Source organism: Aptenodytes forsteri, unplaced genomic scaffold (assembly GCF_000699145.1).
Source record: "Aptenodytes forsteri isolate BGI_AS27 unplaced genomic scaffold, ASM69914v1 Scaffold46, whole genome shotgun sequence".
Classification (NCBI taxonomy): Eukaryota; Metazoa; Chordata; class Aves; order Sphenisciformes; family Spheniscidae; genus Aptenodytes; species Aptenodytes forsteri.
In genome coordinates this window covers 6,260,683-6,283,220 of record NW_008794774.1, presented here as the reverse complement: position 1 = coordinate 6,283,220, position 22,538 = coordinate 6,260,683, and the positions used below count along the sequence as shown (strand labels likewise).

Below are 22,538 nucleotides of genomic sequence, written 5' to 3'. Positions count from 1 at the left end.
AGTAAAAAAGGAAACAAAAAAACACAAATAACATCACCATTGGGGCCTAAACAAAGAAACAGAAATGAAAAAGAAAGTCCAGTTTCTGTAGAGAAAACAGCAATGCAGGGGAGGGTCACATTTGTTAATTAGCTGTTCAATGATCCATTAATATAACAAGACACATATTTAGTGTTGATGATACTGTAATGTTTCCTGGGCTTATGCATATTCATGATAAAATATCTCTTTATCTAAACCATTTGCTCCCTGATTCTGGAGTCTGTTCTTTATATGTATTTGTCATTTCCGCATGCAATAGGTGTTAGCATTTCTACCAGTAAGTTAGTATGGAACCACCTCCAGTGATTCCTTTTGTTTATACTGCAACTCTCCTAAAATACTAATATCCTGAAGTCTTCAGTTTGTAGCTGCTGATGAACACAGAATGACAGCCTTTGAGACTGAATAAATTCATGATGCAATCTTGTGATTTTAAGCAATTTATAACTAGACAATTAATTATCTGTTATTCCTGCCTATACTTTCATACCTGTTCCTATGGGACCTTCTGTGGACAGCAAAAATATGTTCACGTGACTATCTTGGACAGTTATTTACATTCCAAAACTATTTTGCTTAAACAGCATATATTCTTAAGGGCATGGCTGCCATCCAGGGGGACCTTGACAGAAATTTGCCAACCAGAACGTCTTCCCCAGGAAGGCAGAACCCTGCAGGGTGCAGGCTGGGGCCAGCGGGGCCAGGGAGTAGCTCCGGGGGATGGCCCTGGCGGGCAGTGAGCTAAGCAGGGGCCACCCGTGTACCTGGGCAGCAACGAGGGACAGCATTGCCTTGGGATGTGAGCACAAGACAGCCCCAAGAGCCAGGGAAGGCATTGTCCCCTCTACACTGTGTTCATCAGACCACATCAGGAATATCACCCTGAGTGCAGGAAAGACATCAACAAACTGGCTGGAGACGAGAGGAAGCCACCAAGGTAGTGGGGCTGGAGCCCTTGCCCTGCGAGGAGAGTCTGTGGGACCAGGGCTGGTTCAGCTGGGAGGAGGGGTGGCTTCAGGGGCACCCAACAGCATCCCCGGCACTGACAGGAGGGGATGAAGGAGAGAGATGCAGCTGGGCTCTTCACAACAGTGCATGGAGGGAGGGCGAGAGGCAGCAGCACAAGCTGAAACAGGAGAGGCTCAAGCTGGAGATAAGGAGAACCCTGTTCCCCAGGAGGACAGCCCAGTGGTGGAGCTGGGGCCCAGGGAAGTTGGGATGTCTCCTGCCTGCGGAGTTTCACGCCCTGACTGTGTGAAGCCCTGAGCAGCCTGGTTTGACCCCCTGGCTAAGCCTGCTCTGAGCCGGGCTGGGACTGGAGACCTCCCCAGGTCCCGGTCAGCCTGTGCAAGTACATGGGTCTGTGATTCTTGTTGAGAACAAACAGTAATTAGGTTTGCTTTGGGTTGGTTTATAGCACCTGGAATTAGAGTGATCTTGCCTCTCTGTATCTTTCCTGAGGTACCTGTCCACTTTCCTCATGCAGCAGAATTTGCCTTGATGCAAGCATCTGCCCCAAATCCTCACACGCTCACCTGTTTTTTTTGTAGTATCAGACTCACTGCCTCTTTCCGCTCAATCCTTAATGCCTTTCCATTCATCAGTTCATCAGTTCAGTCAATTCATGCCTTGTTTGTTATCTCCTGTTACAAAAAACATTGCCTGTTCCCTACACCTTCTCAATCTCCTATCTCTTTTATTTCCCATGACTACCTAATTTCCTAGTGCCCATATATCATCACAAAGACTGAGAAAAACGTAGAAAATGAAGACCCAGAAGATGCTACCAAAGAGACCTGAACATGAAGTCAATTCCTAAGATATCATTATTCATATCTACACCACCAAGTGAATGCAAATTGAGCAACTATGCACTACCATAAAGTTAATTTTACACTCATGAAACGGTCTATAAGGATTTAACCACACAGTTTTCCCTCTGCTATAAATTGTGCAAAGTCAGTGGAGCTTGCTAAAGTGATTTTTCTTCTATTCTGTATGCCAAGGCTGACACAAAGGATATCGTACAAAATAATTTTGGTAACATTATTTTGCATAGTTTCTCATGGACATTTAAGCACAGAGAGACACTGAAGGAAACTAAATGGCTGCATATGATAATAGTGGGAATTTCCAGCAGTATGTTGAAATGTGGATTTGGTTACATACAACACCAAGCAAGCACATTTGTTAACACAATTAAAACTTTTTTTTGGAAAAAAAGAAGTAAATGTCTTCATAAGTCAACGAAGACATATTCCTATACTGTAAATTAATAATTTTTGTGAAAGCAGCAATTTAAATTAAAATGCAGCTCTGTTTCCTGAAGTTCAAAAAAGCCTATGCTGTGCACTAAGCTTAGCAGACTAGTTCAGAAACAAGGGGATGGAACAAATACCTAACCAATATACAGTATTTTGTCTTTACAATTTCTCCTTCTCCCTCCCTTCATTGTTCCTTTTCAAACAATTTCATCAAAGCAGACCACTAATTCATCTTGTCGGATGTTGAAACCACGAAAAGCAAGTGGTTTTGAATTAATCATTAAAAATTCACTCAATATTACTGACAATACTGTACCTAAGTTCTATTTTGGATATCAGGCTTCCAACAAATCCACCTATGGGGTGGTTGTGTGGGGGGGTGGGGGGGGGGGGGGGGAGGGGAATGGAGAAATAAAAAGCTCATAGAGCTGCTTCTGGAATAAATCACTCCCATATTTTCTTCTCTGTAGGTTAAAACCAAAGAGAGAAAAATTCATACACACATATTTCAAACTCTGTGGATCCAATTTCACTATACACCAACCACTGTAGTTTCTAAATAGACACAGAGTATCCAATATACCTTGCAGGTCCTTAGGCACATTTCTTAATATATTTAAAAAATAATCTATTTGATTGTTTTAGATTCATATATGAAAGCTAGAGTGCTTCATCAAGATTAATGTAAAAAGGTGAAAAATCTTTCTACAACCTATTTTATCACAATTCTGGTATAAAACATGGAGAACTGAAGGCAAAAAAAAATTATCTCTGATGAAGATAACACAACTGGTCTGCAATGCATGCAGGAATAAAAGTCACATCATACCTTTCTTGCAACACAAAAATGCAACAGAATTTTTTTCCACAGGATGGGAAAGAAGTAAAAATTCTCATCATGTAGAAGATTGCACCTAGAATTTTCAGTGGCAAGTGAAGGAACTGGCTCTGAGTACTTAGACCACATTAAATCCATCTTTTGCTCCCCATAAATTCTCAGTAAAATTCTTGGTCCAGGTCTTAGTCCAGAAACTGCACGATGGGTAAGGTATATAGTGTCTGAAAACTGAATGCAGTACACAGGGAGTGGTCAACAGATTTATTTCGGTGATCCATTACAGCATAGGGAAAACTCACCTCTGCATAAAAAGAACTTTCTTAAGGGTGAGTATTATACTGAAAAATGAATTCCTGGATGGATGATACCCCACCCTTCCTTCTTGTTCAAACCTCACTATCTTCTGGTCCTAATGCAGATTCATTCCTATCTTCATCACAAATAGGAGTGATAATAAATACCTACCATAGTACATTCATATTCAAAAAAGAAGATTGTTCCAGTGCCCACACTATTCCACCTGAGGAAGAGGGAAGAACAAATATAGTTGCTACTGAAGGAGATCAGGTAAGAATGACAGAGAGCAAAAACCTACATGGAACAGAAATAAGCTTCCCATTCAAATAGTAATCTCTCTGTAGAATGATAAGTAACTAATGCTTTTTGGATAAGACATTGTAGGCATAAAAGGTTGTACAAGGTGATGCAAAAATTGAATACATTTATTTTGAAAGCACACTCCAGCAACAGTCTCTGTGTAGCAGAAAAAGTGTTACAGTGGATTGTTATTATTACAGTGGATTGTCATTTCAAGGCTAGATATTATATGTCCTATACCTTGTAGCAGAATTTTTCTGATAAACCCACTGATTAGACTCTACCAATAATCTTTTGCTACTTGCTTTCCCAAAAGTCTGCAAAAAAATCTGGTATGATCAGACTGACAAACATCTTGTTAAAAGGCATAATGGAGTACAGCCAAGATATTTGGATACAGGCCTACACTACTAGTCTGAAAGCTACAAGTAAGGAAGAGAAGACATGGAAAGCATACAAGAATAAAACTGAAGCTGACTTGAATGTAATCTTCAAATAAGGATTTAATAAGACAATTATGGAATGTTAATTAAAAATGCCAACAGATTAAACACATTCATCATGATTTAACAATTCAGTATGTAGCAACCGATTATTGAAACCACATTGTGCTTAATGGTACTGCAATTGAGGATGAGCAATTTAGGATTTATTCTGATTCTGTGGTCATCCATTCATAGCTTTTCAAGTAATTACCATTCTAAATCTAGACATTAGGAGAAGAGTAAATGCTACAAAACTGTTCTCCAAGCAACCACTTGATTCTGACCATGTACGGGCTTTAGCCAGGTCTACAAACCCACTTGCTGATTTCTTTATCTGAACATGGAAACATATGAGTTTTGTCTATAGGTATGCTTGTACAAAGTCACTTCTAAAAGTTTATGCTCTTGAATACCATCAGTGTAAGCTTTATGGCAACCATGAGACGAGGATCACATTAACATCCTTAAAAAAAAATAAAAAGAAAAGGAAAGAGACCTAGGGAAAGGGAAACAGGCTTTCTGGCACTGACAGTGAAGATGTTAGAACCCAAGCCTTCTGATTGTTGGTGTAAACTATATACTCATCCACCAGTGCTTTTTGCTGATACTGAAATTGGCAGTGTCCTACTTAGCACAGTTCAGGAGCAGGAGTTTCCAAAACCCTTCATCAGTGTCCTAGACCAGAAGCAACTCAAAAAACCAGGCCATGATATGATGGCACACATGACAACTAGGAAATATGCAGGCATACAGACTTTCTTTTAGGTCAGAAAACTAAATTTAGAATCTGAACCCTGCCAGTGATTTTTCAGTAATAGAATTTTTCTAGGAATAATGCCCTGGCATAATTTAGTGTGACCCAAAAAGGGAAAAGTTTAAGCATTTCTAATATTCTCTAATCTCTCTGATGTGCTACCTCTCCCTTAGATAGTCAAAGCTCCCTAGGCTGGATTCTACAGCCCTCATCCTCAGGAGGCAGCCTGGGCCCGTGTGAACACGGAATGGAAAAAAATAATCCCCCTTTCATTAGCAGTGATGCTGAGGGGCATTGACCAAGAGTGGAGGACTGCAGACAGAGTCCTTATTAACTGTAAGAGGCAGTGTTGATCCCAGAGTCTCTATGTCTATATTCAGTGCAGCTAAGAAAGCTCTGTACAACTGGTAAGCAAGAGAAGCATTCTTGAAAAGCCTGTAGTCCTAAAGCATCACAGGTCATAGTTCAGAAGTGTCTTTACAACTACCGGAAAAGCAAAACTGAAGGAAGAAGCTGTGACTTGTTCCTCTAGTTTGTTTCAGACAACTTAGTAGTGAGCATTTGCTAAAACATCTGCATTACTTCAGACTTCTGAGATTCATGTTGCAAACATAGCATCTAGATAGGCATATGCACATTATAAAGGGGTATGTGTTTGTACCTATATCTGCAATTAGCTATATATGGCATACATGTATTTTATATATACATACAAAGAAAGAAAACTAACAGAACTTCAAAGATATACCAGCCTAACACAGAAATATGAAGGTATAAGGAACGGCAAACTTGCAAGCAGCTAAAGCTATGCAACCACATTTTTTACTAGCATGATCAGTTAATATTTATAAAATAGAAAATCAGCAAACATTTGCCTAGCAGTAGAAAAAAGTATTTTTATTCAAGGATGTAATCTAAGTCCAACAAAAAGGAGCATTTTCCTCCAAAATGTTTAAAAGAGCTAGTCATTTTCTGATCACTAGTTGTTAAAAGATTATAGCTCTTTTCACTCATGCTTTACCTTCTATAGAACAATTCAAGGTGAAATTCATGACCTCAGGTAGAGAAGGAAGTTTGGAATACCTCAGGTCAGTATCCTGTCTTCCTTGCTAGAGACCTTTTATATTATTTTTTCATCTACTTGATGCTTACCCTTCACCCATTGTACCTTAATTAATAAATTCCATAAAAACTATTATATAAATTTTGCCAATGGAATTAAAAAGAGAAATTTCTCATTTTAATGAATTAAGACCTTATAAAACAGGAAAGTTGAGTGTTTGCTTTGAAAAGCTTTGAAAAGCTAGAACTATACATATTTTGAGTAACAACTCTTTTTAACTATTTCCTTCATGAACTATTTACACTACAGTTGCAATTTACAGTTTTAAAAGACCTTTATTAAAATGCTCAGAAGCAAGACTTTCACGCATAAAGAGCATCCCCATATTGTACTAGTGCAAAATAAGCTACTGGTTATTTGAATTAAGCTCATATAGAATGGAAACAGTGTAATGAAAAAAGAGTTTCCAGTACTTCAGTGAAGCAAACAGAAAAGCTACTTAATCTGATGGAAACTAGGGAAATTTTCAGTTGTAGGGAAGAGGTGTCTGGAACAGATATGAATAAATTTAACTCTATTTAAGTACTGTGGTAGACCAAACAGTGTTCTATATCATTACACAAACAATGGCTTAGTTGTGTTTCAATTTTTCATTTTCCTAATGTGGGCAAGGCTAATAACTCAGTCTTTCTAAAAACAGCCTCCTTTCCTTCTGCGTCAACTCCAGCACTAGATACAGTCACGGGACAGTTTTGGCAGCTGTGGGACCTGGATTCAAAGCTTTGGAATGTAATCTTTTTTTTCTTTTGAGCGGTAGTGCCTTGATTGGCTTTCTAACAGAAAAAGAAAAATAGAGGAACAGTTGGGGATCCAAAACATTTAATGGTCATGCTTCTATTTTTAAAGAGATGTAAATAATATCATTCAGAGGCAATCAGAAAAATGGACAAGAAAGCATTAGATATTTTGGTATGAGAGCGCTTGTAGACATTTAGAATTAAGGCAAGTGGGGAATGCCAACGGTCCATCCTATTTTTTGTTTTCGATGATCTACAGATCTCTAAACATATTTCTTTCCCTTTTTAAAGCAGGTGAACATTTAAGATAAAAAGCTTGATCAACTTAGACAACTTAGTCTGGAGGAAACAAGTAACAATTTTCTAAAGCATAGAATGAAAAACATTTCAAAACATTTGTGGCAGGAAATTATTTTCACTGAAAATAGACTATGCTCAAAACAGCGAGTGGATAAGGAGCAGTCATGAATGTGGGTTGAATCATGAGACAGAAGTTTAACAAAATTTTTTTTTTAAAGATTACTATGATATATTAAAGAACTTGACAATTATCAGTTGTGAGAAGAGTACCACAAAGGATGATATTACTCAGTAAAATCAGAACACAATTTATCAGCCAACGGCCAAGTGATTTTTCTGAACTGATGAAACAGCTGAGCCAGGTTATATGGGAGAAGAGAATCCCACTATCTGCAGTCAAGTTTCCATTTCACTGAACAAACTGAAAAGATTGCTCTCATCTCTAAAGAGATGAGATTTTCCCACAGCAATGATGTTTAACCTGCGGCCTAGGGGCATCCTCTTGTTCTAAAGAAACCAAGTGGCTATGGCATGAAAGTGAGCTTCACAAACCATGTTCTGCCATGCCATGCAGCTGCTACAGGTGGCCTGTGAGAAGTCTGTGCCCTAACTGTTTCCCACTGCTTTCCTTACCACCCCAGACAAAGCCCCAGTTTAATTTGGATCTCTCTGAGGGCATTATTTTCCAGAGAACTCTTAAACAATTCCTGGTCTCTGGGTGCAAGTAGAAATTCAGGCAGCTCTGCTTTACACCCCAAAATATTGAGGTCAATCTCATGGTTTTGCAAGGACAGACTCATGATTTCCAAATAATTGGGTTGGCAGCAACATACATAGGACTGTCTTAACTTGCACCAGGGAGATCTGTTCTCTACCAAGAGCAAATACAAGGTATGGCTAGTCAGAGAAGAGTCCCTCCTATCCTAAAAGCATTTTTCTTTATCTGTCATGTCAGCAGTTGCATGGGGCAGGCCCTGTAATTCCTGCAGTCTGGTGATTTCCCATCCCTAAGGAGCTCAAAGGGATTTCAGGTGATTTCCCATCCCTAAGGAGCTCAAAGCTGGATTCTGCAGCACTGTTTTATAACTGTTTAGAAATACATGATCTTTAGCTGAGAAGCTTGGAAATTCCTTAGTCAATGGGCTGAGCATTCTCTACTGTTACACATCAAATAATTCAGAGTACAAAGGAAAAAAAAAGTATGGCTCAAAAAATAGCATAAATAATATGTTCATGATATTTAAATTCTGAAAATTATCCCTTCCGTCTGAAATGCATAAGCAATACACTGTAAATACAAGAATCAACTGTTACACAGGAAAAAAAAAAAAGTTTAGACACCCATCTGAGATTTTCTTCACTCTATACAAGGTTTGCTTTCATTCTTACTTCATAATGATGTAGGGAAATTCTAGTCAATAAGTTTATCTTAGAATCAGACCTCAGCACAGAAAACTTTGGATTTTTGTCTAAGTTTTTAAATAATTTCTCAGTACAACAGTTATTTTTTATAGAGTTGCCTCAGGATTCATGAATCCCAAACTTAAGTTTTGTTTCCACCAAATATCCATGTGCTCCATTATATTTTAATTATTTTGCCCTAGTTCTTAAATTATTTTAAATATTTTTTCCAGAAAAAGAAAGAAAAACAACGTATTTAGGAACCTAATTTAGGAACCGACAGTTTCATATCTCAGTGGCTTCCTTTGAATAATTTTGTTAGTGTAATCTCAGCTATTGGCTTTGCACAAGACAGAAAATGATAAAAATATGTCTTCCTCTAGCTTCTAGTAATTCCCCCCCCCCGAAGTTAATGATGGTAGAGCTACACCAATAGACTTGGGTTTTAGTGCTTATATTGAAATGGAAACTCTAATATCTAATGGCTACAGTATTAAGAGGATAAATCACATTATTTGCAAGGATGGAAATATAATCGAAAGATAAGGAAAGCATCTCTGTGAGACATTTCAATGACCAAGATAAAGCCTACAGATTGTAGAAACAGGGCATCCGCTATGGTACAGCAAAAAAGGTGACATACTGTTTCGTATTCTTCATTGGACATTGACTATTGCAAGTTAAGATATTTGGGCTAACATACTTTTTCACACACAAGCTTGCAAACAGTTGCTTAAAACTGCCTCACAAGAGGTTGTGTGAGTATTTCCTCATTAAGCATATTTGCTGTAGTAACTGGTTACAAAAAACGAAAGCTCTTTTGATGTCTCCAACTTTGGCTGGGAATTGCAAGGTATTATTATAGCACCATTGCTAACAGCTTTAAGGCATAGGCCCAGAAAGCTATACACATCTGCTCACTGACTGGGGGCATTCTCTCGTTTGTACCATAATAGACTTATCTGTCACCTCTGGAAATCCATCTCTTCTCCTAAATGGTTATGGAGTTATGAGGATACTATTTTTCAACATCAGAAGTGAAGCAAACTTTTTGGATGCTCTCAGATACCCACAGAAATAGTCATACATGGTCTTTTTTTGATGAGTGAAGACACATTCTTCAGACAGTAACTTCTAAATCTGGATCACCAGCCTGAATTTTCCCAAAAAGCATCAAACCAGCTCATGTCATCATCAGGGAAAAATACAAAAGTTAAAGTTTTTTATAAATGATAATGAAGACACTATCTGCACCGCTTTCATTGAGGCTCTGTGCACACACTGATTTGGAAAAGTTGCAAATATATAAGCCTATCCTATGTTAGTCACAGAATTCCTAAAAAGAACCAAAGTGGGAGATTTATAGGGGAAGTATGATAAAAGAGGCTGTTTTCTCTGTGTCTCATTTGTTAGAAAAACATCTTTGCAGTAGATTTTCTCATTAGATACACCATGATCACAGTGGAAATTACAGGAAAAAAATGATTGGTCCTATGAATTGAGAAAGATTGGTCCTGAAATATACCTTGTGCTTTCTGTTCTGGAAAACCATTCTCCATATCTCTGCGTCTGCAACAGTTTTTGTATCACTCTAGCCAAGCCACTTGTAGCATTTTTGCTGTTATGTTAGTAATCACATACTCTTTGTTCTTGTAGATGCCTTACCTGTTATATTCAGCTTGATAGGCAAAGATGTTGAGCGCTCATGATTGCATCTGAGGTCAATAGTTCCCCTCTGAACTTACTGCTATGTCATGTGAGGTGAATTGAAAAAAATGGATCCTTGTGTCTCAGACAGAGCACTCAAGAAAAGTAGATGCTTTTGATGTTAATGTTTGTGAACCTTTGAGTCTACATCCATAAAATAGGAACAATATCCTGTCTACGTCACAGAAACTTAGGAAAACAAATTCACTAATATTTAAGAAACAGAAATTTAGATTAAGTGCCAGAGAAAAGCCCTTGTTGAAATTAACTCTTGTCTTTGAAATAAAGTCTGCATAGCACACAGTAAACAAGTCATGAGACCACACATACATTTAAAATATTTCAGGCAAAATACAGAAAAGTTACTGCAAGCTCTTCCATCCTACCTGTTCCCTACTGAATCAGTCATGCAGAGAAAACAGCATGTGCTTCTGTAGTTGAAGATGGTATTACAAAGAGATTAGGTTGGAATAAAAGTTCCTTAAGTCATACCTAAATGAAGATTGCAAAGTTGTATTTTCTGTGGGATATTCTTTCAGTGTAGCTATGTTTTCATACATACATAGCTGCACAGAAAGAAGATCACAGGAACAACACACCATCCTTGTGAAATAATAATAAACCAAGAACACTACCTTGAAGTCAAATATATGAATACTTTGCAGAGTACTTTCTGCTTGTGTGAACACCATCACGATACACTTATAAACAGGCATAAGACCAGCACAACTCAGAAAAACAACGAATCAGTTCACTGGTACCAACAAAATGGTAATAAAATGCTGCTTGCTTCTCTGGACCACAGAGAATAAATGGTTTTAATGAACAACAATTTCAGCTATACCTCCTCAATGAGTGGATGGGATAGCAGAGGACCGGCACTCTCTGTTCAATGAATCTTTATTGTCCTAGCAGTAAAGCAGTTGCTCGATACAATCCTAAACTGCCATAAAATTACCCACAGTGGTAGAACAAAGTGTTGGTTTTGCCTGATCTGAAATCTCTTTTAGCAGCTGTAAAGCTCTAAGGATAACTTGTCTGAGATCAGATGGATTAGCACAAACACAGTGGATTGTTTAATGCCTTCACTCCTTTTGTTAACTGGATTCTTTGACCTGAGCAACAAGACTTATCAAAAGACATCCATCCCATCCTTCCAAAGTCCTAGCTCTACCAGCTCCCATCAATGATAATTGGCTAATATTCACTCATGCACTAAGAAAGGTAACTTCAGGCATTGCCCTCTGAGGCTATGAGAAAAAGTTGATTAAAAAGGCAGTAAGCATGGCTGTGCCAACACTTAATTATTCTAGAATCACTTTCCTTTTCTTTTCCTATCCTATAGAGTCTTTATTTTGAACTTTAATCCCTAAAATACATCACCAATTCATGGTAATATCAGAAGCTAATGCACCACCACTTCTGTTAAACCACAATGTGTTGGACATCATAATATATCAGCCCTTGAAAATATCAGACCTATAAATTTACTGCAGTTTAAAATCAGCTGGATTGCTTTATTTCATATTAAAGCATGATTAAGCATAACTCCCAAGTTCTTTACATCCACATTCTTTTCTTCAAAAACACCAGAGAATTAGCTGCTAGACAGACATGAAATCCTTCAGACCTGAAAAAAATATCTTGCCAGGCATATATAGAACAGAGTGAAAATATATTTTTCATAAAACTGTTTTCCCTGTTTGTTACATTCCTTGGTGCACTTCATAAAATTATTCTTTTCAAAGCATTATTTATTTTTTACATAACCTGTGAATTTAACTTTACTCATTCATATTTAATTAAAAATAAACATCCTTTGCATGTGCAAATCAAACTAGATAGCAAATTGGACTGCCAAAATTCTGAATGAGAAAAATTTTCATTAGAAAGCAAAAGACCAATCTGTTCTTCTTTTGAAAAAGTCTGTCCTTAAAATAATGAAATGTTATATGCATTTGACACCCATCCTATGAACAAGTCTTTATTTACATGGAATTTCTCATATTTTTAGGGTGACATTTTTATGTAGCAAATCTAATTTTGTAACTTTTCATAAATTGATGAAGTAGAATGAAAGACCTATCACAAAAACCTGTATTTCTGCAAGCATTTCTCATCAGATATTTTAGAATAATAGAAGATTCCTACCGGATCTTCTGTTTTGTGGTTATTCAGCAAATCAGATAGGAAATCATCATGAAGACTTTCTCTCCGAATCAATGTAAATTCACGTAGGAAAACTGCTCCTTGATTTTGGTCTCCACAAACCTAGAAGGAAAACACGACATTAGGAAAAGCAAAATTTTAATTCTGTCATAGACACAATCATAATATCCAGATACATCAGACTGGAAGATTGAAATGTCCATTAATGGTCCTTTGCCTTCCATTACTAAACTCATTCTAACTGGTCAGCATTGCCGTTGATGAAAACAAAGACATGCATTTAACGAAAGTCAGTAATTTAATGAATAACTGCCATTTACATGAGATTCTGTTGTAAAATAAGTTTCTATGTTGTTACTTACAGCTATGGTCTATAAGGCAGTTAACAGTTAAAACCTCTTTTGTGAAATGAATTAATATTTAGAGTCTATTTTTACTTTTTGGAACAAAACATCTTTGTCCAGCATTTTGACTGCTCTATCATAAGAAGTTAGAGCTTAGAACTTCTGAGTGCCAGAAAAAATTCACGTATTAGTACTTTGGCTAGCAAACTTAAATATGGATATGCATTCAAAATCATTTAAACTAACTTTACACCTATTGTTTTCCAGTTTAGGAAGACATGTAAGCTACTTGAGAAAAAGGTTGTTTCTTCAGTAAGTATCTAACCAATACCTATCAAAATGACCTAGGTACTACTATAGCATTTTTGTAGTTTTTGGAAATAAATAATAAAAACAAATCCACATGATTCTTCATGCTCCCACATCCTTTTTTTCTTTGGTTCTCCAAGCCAAAGAATGATTTTTTTAGGTTTTATAAAGTTAATTTTAAATGTTTTTGTCCAGCATTTTGACTGCTCTATCATAAGAAGTTAGAGCTTAGAACTTCTGAGTGCCAGAAAAAATTCACGTATAAGTACTTTGGCTAGCAAACTTAAATATGGATATGCATTCAAAATCATTTAAACTAACTTTACACCTATTGTTTTCCAGTTTAGGAAGACATGTAAGCTACTTGAGAAAAAGGTTGTTTCTTCAGTAAGTATCTAACCAATACCTATCAAAATGACCTAGGTACTACTATAGCATTGTTATAGTTTTTGGAAATAAATAATAAAAACAAATCCACATGATTCTTCATGCTCCCACATCCTTTTTTTCTTTGGTTCTCCAAGCCAAAGAATGATTTTTTTTTAGGTTATAAAGTTAATTTTAAATGTTGGAAACTGGTGAAATACCAGGGAGGGTTTTTTACATATTAACGTAATAAGTTGCTTTTCATTAGACTGACTATAAAGAATTCCACTACAGGTGAAATATCCATAAAGTTTGTTAACAACCAGAAATAAGGAGTATATTATCAACTGGAAATCTAGTAGACTTTTCAGTTTTCAGTACTTCACAACACATTTTGAAGGTGACTCAACTTAGGAGAATAGTATGTTTTATCAAAATGGCTAAGTAAGAATATTTTATACTTTAGTATTTGACAACAGAGACTGCAACTCTAGTATGAATTAGGCAAGTGTAACAATCATAAATAATTTATTTATATGAGATACTGATTTATCTTCCTATAAAGCTACGTGAGATACATATGCATGGTAGTTGCGGAGTTTGGAGTTTCTGGTTATCTTTTTCTGTTTCTCCATCCGAAGGACAAAATACTATAATCAGGAATGGTAGGTATGGTATTTCCTCATGTATTTAAGATAAGCACAGGACTTATAAATAGACTGTGGATATTAGTGACAGGTGCTGTATTACTAAATTTATTTTACTAAGAAGAAAGTCCATGCTCTGCTGCTTTTATTATAACTATTTCTTGTATTCATCCTTCTGCATAGCCAGATGCCATAGTTATCCTGGCTCTGCTTATCCCAGTTGAGAGGTTCAGAGAAAAAGAAGGGCCTGGGAGTACCATGAGTATGATGTGTAGTGTCCAGGGGGAGGATGAAATATAGATTTGCCTTGCCACTCCCCTACAAGCGACTTGGTATTGCTGTTTGGGAGGAGGCAGTCCTCCCCGCCAGCTGGGAAGTGAGATCAGAGCTGCTGCAAAGCTAGTGCAGCTATAATGGGGTGACTAGAAGGAGATGAGCTAACAAAATTAAAGTGGGGGATGGGAATATCTTAATATAAAGTGGGTAATGGGAAGAAGTAAGAGTCCCTGAATCCAAACTTTATGCTAGTTAACATAGCAGACTTTTTCTTTGTCATAAGCTTCTGGTCTCCATTAGTAAAATACCGGGCACCTAATTCTTTTGGTTGCTTTGAGCTCCTCTGCTGTAAATTTTAAGTTAAAAAAAAAAAAAGAACATTTCCCATAAAAGGAACAGAGCTTTACAAGTGTGGTGTTTTAAAATTATACTTAGCTTCCCATCTTGTGGATAACATTGAGAGATACACCCACTGATATTACTCTTATATTATTGAGTCATGGCAATGAAGAATCCTCAGGGGTGTCAGAGGAAGAAACACACGTGTCCAAAAGAAAAAGAAGTGCTACTACTGACACATATTCTTTTTGAAATAAAAATTATGGACAAATCGTTATCTTACAAATAAAAATGTCCCTGAAATAGCTCGTATTTCATAAAAATGTTTCATCCCCGGAGTGGCAAAAAATGTTCAACAATAAAAGTTATTTCAAGAAAGGAAATCTGTAGTTTTATTTTACATTTAAGTAACAGTCTCTACTTGTGATTTTAAGCAATTTTGGTCAGCAAATGTAATGATAAAATTATGATTAATTAGGTTTTCTTACAATTTTGTGCTTCTGATTTCAGAAGTCAAATTACAAACAGTGTAAAAAAGGCACTTCCTCACCAGTGAGTCACCTTCCTACTTCACTTATTTTGCCCCTATACAAAAATACCCAGATTCTGCAAAATCTTTTCCTTATAAGAGCAGTCAGTTTCCTGTTATTACAATTTCTAACTCGTTTTCAAAAGAAACCAAACCCACTGAAGTACTTTTTTATCTTCCTAAGTTATCAACAGTTAAAATAAAGGCTTCATAAAGAATGCATTTGCAGTATCAATAATCTCAATAAAGTGTTGCTAACTTTTAAAACTTAACTATTTACCACGTCAATATTAATGCTTTAACTGCTGATAATTACATGGGAAGGAAGTAGATGCCAGAGGCACTATTCAGGAAGAATAGACAGACCAAGAGAGTTGAAAAAAGACATTGGGAAACTGAGGATGAAGGAAGAAGATGAGAAATAAAAAACAAGAAAAGCAGTCATGAAAGCATGATTTTTTTTTTTTTTTTACTCAGCAAATCTGAATGATAAAGTCTTGAAAAAAGGAGAGAACTGAAAAACATGCAGTCATCTAAAAGTGTTATTCTCCTCTTGATTTATATCATACACTTTTCTGCTTTGAGCAGTAGTTCCGCCTGGGTTCACTGTAATTTATACATCTGCTGATGAAACTTAGTCCTCATAGAGTATGGCCATCCTTACTAAGAGAGCTGGAATCAATCCGTTTAGATGAGTGTCAGTAAATTGGATTAACATCCGGAAAGACTGTTTTCCGTTTTTCAAGTTTCCTTAAAGTCTCGGCTACATATATATCACCATTTCATTCTCTCAGTAAACTTACTATCATTGTAACACAGCCACCACAGCTCTCATCTCTGTTCCTTCAGCTTATGATCAGATGAGCTTAGAAAACAGTCTCCAAAAATAAGGCAACTGAACCCTTCTTAAGCAGTGAGCAAACCATACGAAGAAAGAATGGCCTGGCAGAAATTTGACCCTTAGCAGCAGCAATCACCTGCAGTAATATACGGCTTTTCAAGAACCTGCAAACAACATTGGAAATGAGGTTTTGCTAATGCATACATGAAGATCAACAGCATAGCACTGAAGTTTCTCAGCATGAGGAAGCTGTCTGCGTATTCAGATGCCCAACTGACATTACAAAGAGGACTTTTATGAAATTGAGGTGAGACAAAATTCCAGCAAATATCTAAGCAATAATGTTTTTCTCGTTTTAGCTCAGTTCCTATCTCTCTTAGATCAGTGTAAAACATCAGATGTTCCATTACATCCAGAGGTGTGAGTCCATGGGGCAGAAATCTTTGAGGAGTCAGGCAGACAAATACAGAATTAGAAAATAAAAGACCTAACACAAACCAGAGGGTGGAAGGATGCATCCCAGTCAACAGAGTCTCAGTTTTCTTTCACTTGAGTATTGTCCCGCTGTGGAAGTAGCTTCATTAATTCCTGTGACCAGCAATAAAGTAAACTACTAATAATTCTTTGTTAACAAGATGTAATAGTGATACTTTGCTGAATTCAAGAGGTACAGAAATAACAACACAGGCCAGGAATCTGATGCAAATAATCATGGTACCTTCGAGAGCACCTTTCTCAGCACAGAGGCCAAGGAATTCCAAAGTATCTCACTCACAAAGCAGAAATAGCAAATGTGGCCTCAAATATTTATAATTAACTATTTAGGCACATCCCAGGACTAGTTTCAAGGCGACAGTTGCTCAGTCAAAGTTTTTCTTATTTTGAATATTCAAAACCTAAAGCACCCAGAAAATTATTACAAACATCAAAACTTGAGGCAAAACAATATGTACTGGTTTATTAAAAAAGTTTCTTCTGAAAAAATGATTTTAAAAATCAGGTTCTTTAAGCTTACTATTTTTTTCAAGAGGCCTAGAGTGTCTTGACAATGATAAGAAGGATTACTTTTCTTTATTAGTAGTATTCTTAAGCATGAATCTCTTGGATTTTATGACAGAAACAAATTAGAACATGAAGTATATCACAGAAATTAAGGTATTAAATACCAGAAAGGTAGCAATGACATTTGTAGTGAGGGATGAGGAACGCAGGCTTTTAACAAGCCTGGTTATCGTGCAACACCCTTTTTGGTTTAAACTCCATTCTAAACAGCATAGCAATTTGTGCATGTATTTCAGCTCTGAATGACTCTCAATAAAAGCTAACATGAACATTCCACTTTATTGCCTGCACACTTCCAAGTGAAAGAGTGCCACACTTTTATAGTTTGTGACAAAGGGTGACAAGAGCTTTACTGCATCCCTCAGCCCTGCAAGACACAATCATGTAAGAAGGAAAGGCATCCTAGAAGACTCACAGGTGATTCTAAGCAGCTGCTAGGTGCCAAATGAACTTGATTAGTACCACTGGTGCCTCAAGCAATTGTTTAACAAAATCTCATAGGGACTTCTGAAATAAGAAAATTATTATCATTGCCTTTAATCTTCCATGGTTTTGTGCTGCAGTTTTGATCCAAATTTTCTTTTTCTTTATTCTCCAAAATGGAATTAGGATGGGTAGAGAGGGGTACAAGCCCAATACCAGGTCCCAAATTTAGAAGCGACTATAGTCTGGCTCCAAATCTGAATTCTGAAAGCTGTTTGTCTTTACCAAAGTCCATGTAAGAACGGGAAATACGCAGAGATTTCACAGCCTGATTTTGCCACTGTTAATCATTCTGAATGCTTTTCATTCCTCCATGGAGAGCCAGAAAGGTATGCACAACTTAAAATCTATTCTATATGTTTCCTTCTGGAAAAATTCTTGGGTATGAGCACACCATGTTTTTCAGAGGAATACATGCAAAAGGAGATATTACCCTATTTAATTAAGGGCATCACCCTCCAAATGCTATGTTTCTGTATTACACATTAATACGTTGGTCCTTCAGAAATGTTCAAAATTTTCCAAACAGATTTTCTAGGTCCCCATAGGGAAATATGCAGGCCCAGGTAATCAGAGAGGCTGGGTCAATACATTTGTAATAGGGTTGACAATTGGAAGCCTTTACTGTCATGAAGTCAGCTCTTGCTTTAAACCAAATTCTAGAAGAATCCATGTCCAATGTGAATTGAGAGATAAGGTAGACTCCAAAAAAAAAAATCTGACTTTTAGGCGGAGGTAGTAATACCTTCAGCTTAGATTTTTCTTACTTTCTTACCATTGCATTCTCACAGATTGAACTAGGGCTGTGGAGATGACTGTTCTCCCCATGAAAACTCCCTTCCATTCTATAAAATTTAATTCTGTTTATATTCAGTCCAAATAAATGGGTTTTGTGCCAAAACAACAACCAGAACAAAACAAAAAACCTTTTTTTTCTTTCATTTTTGTGAGGACAGACAAGATGATTTGTTTCATTTCTAGGCCACTGTAACAAAATTAAAGGAAACTGTGGGCTATTGTAATAAATCTGCCACAGGTGACGAGGTTAAGTTCCCAGTGACCCCATAGCCCAATGACAAATATGCTTATGTGGTCACATGAGCATCTCCATTACTGGCATGCTGGACAGTCACCTATTAGAGTGGTGTCACTATAGAGAAAATATTTAACACCACGTAAGAAGGCAGGAGAAAACTTAGGTGATTGTACACGACTCTCATGCAGCCACAGCAAGTAGAAAGCTTGTAAGAAAGTAGTTAGATTCTAGGGATGTTCTCTGTGTTTTCCTCTCATCTTCAATTCTTAATTACCCTTGGAAGAAGTTCAGCATCTCTGTTGAAGGTAGAAGAGACTGTTCTAGGTCTAAGCTAACTCCTATCAGCAGGATTTCTTCCTATCTTTCCTGTTAGTGTGGTTTGAGGGGGATTTCTCTTTGTTCATGCAGATTTTTTTTTTGAAGGTAACCTTTAGAAGTTAGATTCCCAGCTTTCCTTGGCACAGATAGTTAGTAGCTATTTCTTGCCTTACAACCCTTACATTTTATGGCTTTGATTCTCAGCTTGTTAACTTTCTTTTAAATGGAAGAAAGGGTTGTCTAGATTTACAAATTAGATCAATCTTAAGCTAGCATTTTTCACTACTGCAGTATCTTCTTCTGCCGTCTCAAAATAGGATTGCATGACCTGGGAAGGATAAGTTATATGACAGAAACAAACAAAGAAACAAAAAAATCTTTACCCCTGTGGAAAACAATTTTTTTCTGAGACCTGAATATCAACAATATTGCTTTCTGATTCCAGTCTTTCCGAACAGTGATGATATTATTGTTTCTGAATTAACAGCCTGTCTCTTAGGAAACTGGCTACTGTTTGTAGTGGTTTTGTAGGTTTAGAATTTTTAAAGAGAGAAGGAGGTTCTTATTTGGCTTCTCTGAAGATACTCACAAAGTGCCTCAAAATACAAACCCAAATAGCAATTTATTTCCCAAGGGAATGTTTTATTCAACAGTGAAATGTTCCCACCAGAAATCTTTTTGCCTGTCTTGAAATATATTTAATCTTTTTTTCTCTCCTCCCTGCCTTTCCACAGTGACTGAATTCATGATTATCTTAATGGTAATGCCCTGACTTCTTTTAAAGCTCTGTGAAGGAAATGTGGCTTTGTGCTAATTATTTTCAGTTCTTAAACAACCACAATAGAAGAGTCTGGTTAATGTATTCATTGAAGGAATTATTTAAGCTCCATTTCAGTCTCTCATTATAAATGAACAAAAGAAACAAAAAGTGATTTGCACTCAAGAATTACAGCATGAAGTGTCCCTCAAACAAAACCACCAGCTACTAACATCCTGGACAGACATTAGCAATGATGGGGATAAATTTGTAAAGCATGCACACGCCTACACTTGACCCACAGTGTACCAACAAGGGAGAAAGCCAATATGGCCCCATTAAATGGAGTGGTAAAAATGCAGAATGTACAAAAATACAGCAATTCTCCTGCTGCCAAGCAACCTTTGCCAAAAAAGAAGGCGGGAGGGGGAAAGCAGAGAAAGAACAAGAAAAAAAGGAGGAAAAAAAAGAAGAAGAACAGACTGTAGGGAAAAAAGGTGAAGTCACACAGAAGCAAACAAATCAAAGTTATACAATTCCTTTTCAATCTTGCTGATTAGAACCTTCTTTCTAGCTGTAGTTAACACAAAATGCACAGACATTAGAAAGCTTCATAAACATGAGCTGGAATTATATTTGAGAACATTATCTAGTTTCTCATTTACTGGATACACAAGACATATTTAGGTGGGTGTGACTTGTGTTCCTCAAGCAAGTTATTTTTTAAAAAATCAAAAAAGCTACTGCGGTTTGAGCAAGATTGTGTCTGAATTCAAGCCAGATTTGCTTTCCAAAACATACCGACAAATACTGTTGTTCAAAATACTTGAAAGCAGACACACGAATTGCTATGTGACACACAATTAAAGGAAACCAAGTCATACAGTCTGGAGAACTCATTTTCTACCACTTGTTTCATTGCCTCACTTGGTTGACGATCAACAGGTAAGGAATGGTTAACTCCACTGTCATGTTTCAAAAGGTGAATCAGTTTTAAAATGGTCAGAATCAGTATGTGCCATGTGAGGAAATGGAGCAAATAACAGCTTCAGAAATCATTCTGCAAGCTTCAGTATATTCATTTATCAATGCACCTTGTCACTGACCTGCAATATCGTCCTAAAGGCCAGAATAGACAAAAAACTATGCCAAATTGCATGAACAAATAATCATCTGGGATTAGCAAGATCAGTCATTTCCAAGTGTTATCTAATCAGCAGTACCTGACTTCAAATGATTATTAGCATGAAAGAAAGCAGAAAACAAGACTTACCATTGTTTTGCAACATATATCACAATTCACTGTACTTGCACTATCATGATTTATTGCACTTGGTATTTTTGTGTTAGAAAAATGTTACTAATGCAACTTTCCTGTAGTAGGGAAATAACAAATGGCAAATGTGCATCCAGGAAAATAATTAAATTAGATAATCCAATTTAATCTAGAGACCAAATAATTTAAAGAAGTCGTTGTTGTTCTTCTTCATTCAATCCCATTGCTCAGAAGTTTTTTATTTCAGCTGAACTACAGAATCCTCTAGGCTTCCTTCTTCAATTTTGACTGAGTTTTGGAAGAGGAATCTGGCACATTCTCCAGAATCACTTCATCAGTCTTCCTGGGCACTCTGAGCACAATATTTTCCTCATGAAAATAAAATTTCACAATTATAATCTTTGCATTTTCTTCAGTACTTGAATCTTGGGCTTTTGTGTCCCAGGACCAATGAACGCTAAAGAACTTTTAAGCAAAGGAATCAAACATTCTGCTTCATTTTTACTGTTAAACTTTATTAAGTTGCAGAATAATGAACTCTGTAGAAAATTCATTGAGCTGACATTATGGGCTTTGGCTCAAACCCTAGTTACACAGAGTTCAAGTACTGGTGGTAGAAGGTCCTCTTTATTTTATGGTACCTCTATCATATTAATGCAGAATAAGGCAATTATCACAACATAATTCTTCGCAAGGTGGGGTTCTTTACGCAAACTGTAGTTTGTTCATTACAGTCTTGTCATACTGTTGGGTCTCTGACCATCTCTCTGCTTTATTAGGGACTAGAACTTCAGGAATGTCCTGGCAGACCACTGATGGGTATTTATTACATTCATACTATTTTCTGCTAATCAAATCATACAGTATTTACAATAAGCTAGATACCTCAACAACATAGACACTAGAAAACAGTAGTAACACTATCTTTATGACCTGCAATTCAATCAGATAGGTTTCAGTTACCTCATTTCTTTATAATAAAGCATTGCAAATGCTATTCAGTCCAGGTGAGTATGGTTTTTCTTGGCTTGGTAGCTAAACTACCATTGTTTCCATCAATACAATGATTGGCTTTGTTTTTATTTTGTGATCAGATTCATAAGCTTTTGTTACAGCTTGCACAATGCTGAAATAGAAGCCAGGATTTTCTCATGCTTGTGAAATATTAAGACATCCGGTAAGAAAAGTATTAGAATGAGTAGCTTCATGGCATGAGATTTTGTGTAAATCTTTCCACTGTGATTGTCCTTGTATTAGAAGACTTGATTCATAGACTCTGAGGAATCTTTTTCTTCACATTGGATTTTATGTCCTGTATTTCAGTTCAGAAATACATTTGATGAGATTTGTAATGCTTTCTGCTAATGGTAAGACTGGTTTTAATAACTTTAGAGTCCTTTTAATTCTGAACAGTATGTGGATATAGGAGTTGGGCTTTTTTTTTTTCCCTTGGGGAAAAAAAAAGGAAGCTTTGTCTTTATAGGGTTGGAGGTTTCCTTTTTTATCTCTCCATATTTAGTATACCAAACCTCTGTCCC

General features: G+C 36.7%; 1 protein-coding gene across 1 annotated transcript in view; it reads right to left on the bottom strand.

Annotated features, from left to right (window-relative positions):
* The window catches only part of ADAMTSL1 (ADAMTS like 1), a 464,029-nt gene that overhangs the window by 344,845 nt on the left and 96,646 nt on the right, over positions 1-22,538 (bottom strand). The window contains exon 2 of the mRNA XM_009274309.1: positions 12,400-12,519. Coding sequence (XP_009272584.1) covers positions 12,400-12,519 — 120 coding nt within the window. The remainder of the gene's footprint in view (positions 1-12,399; positions 12,520-22,538) is intronic.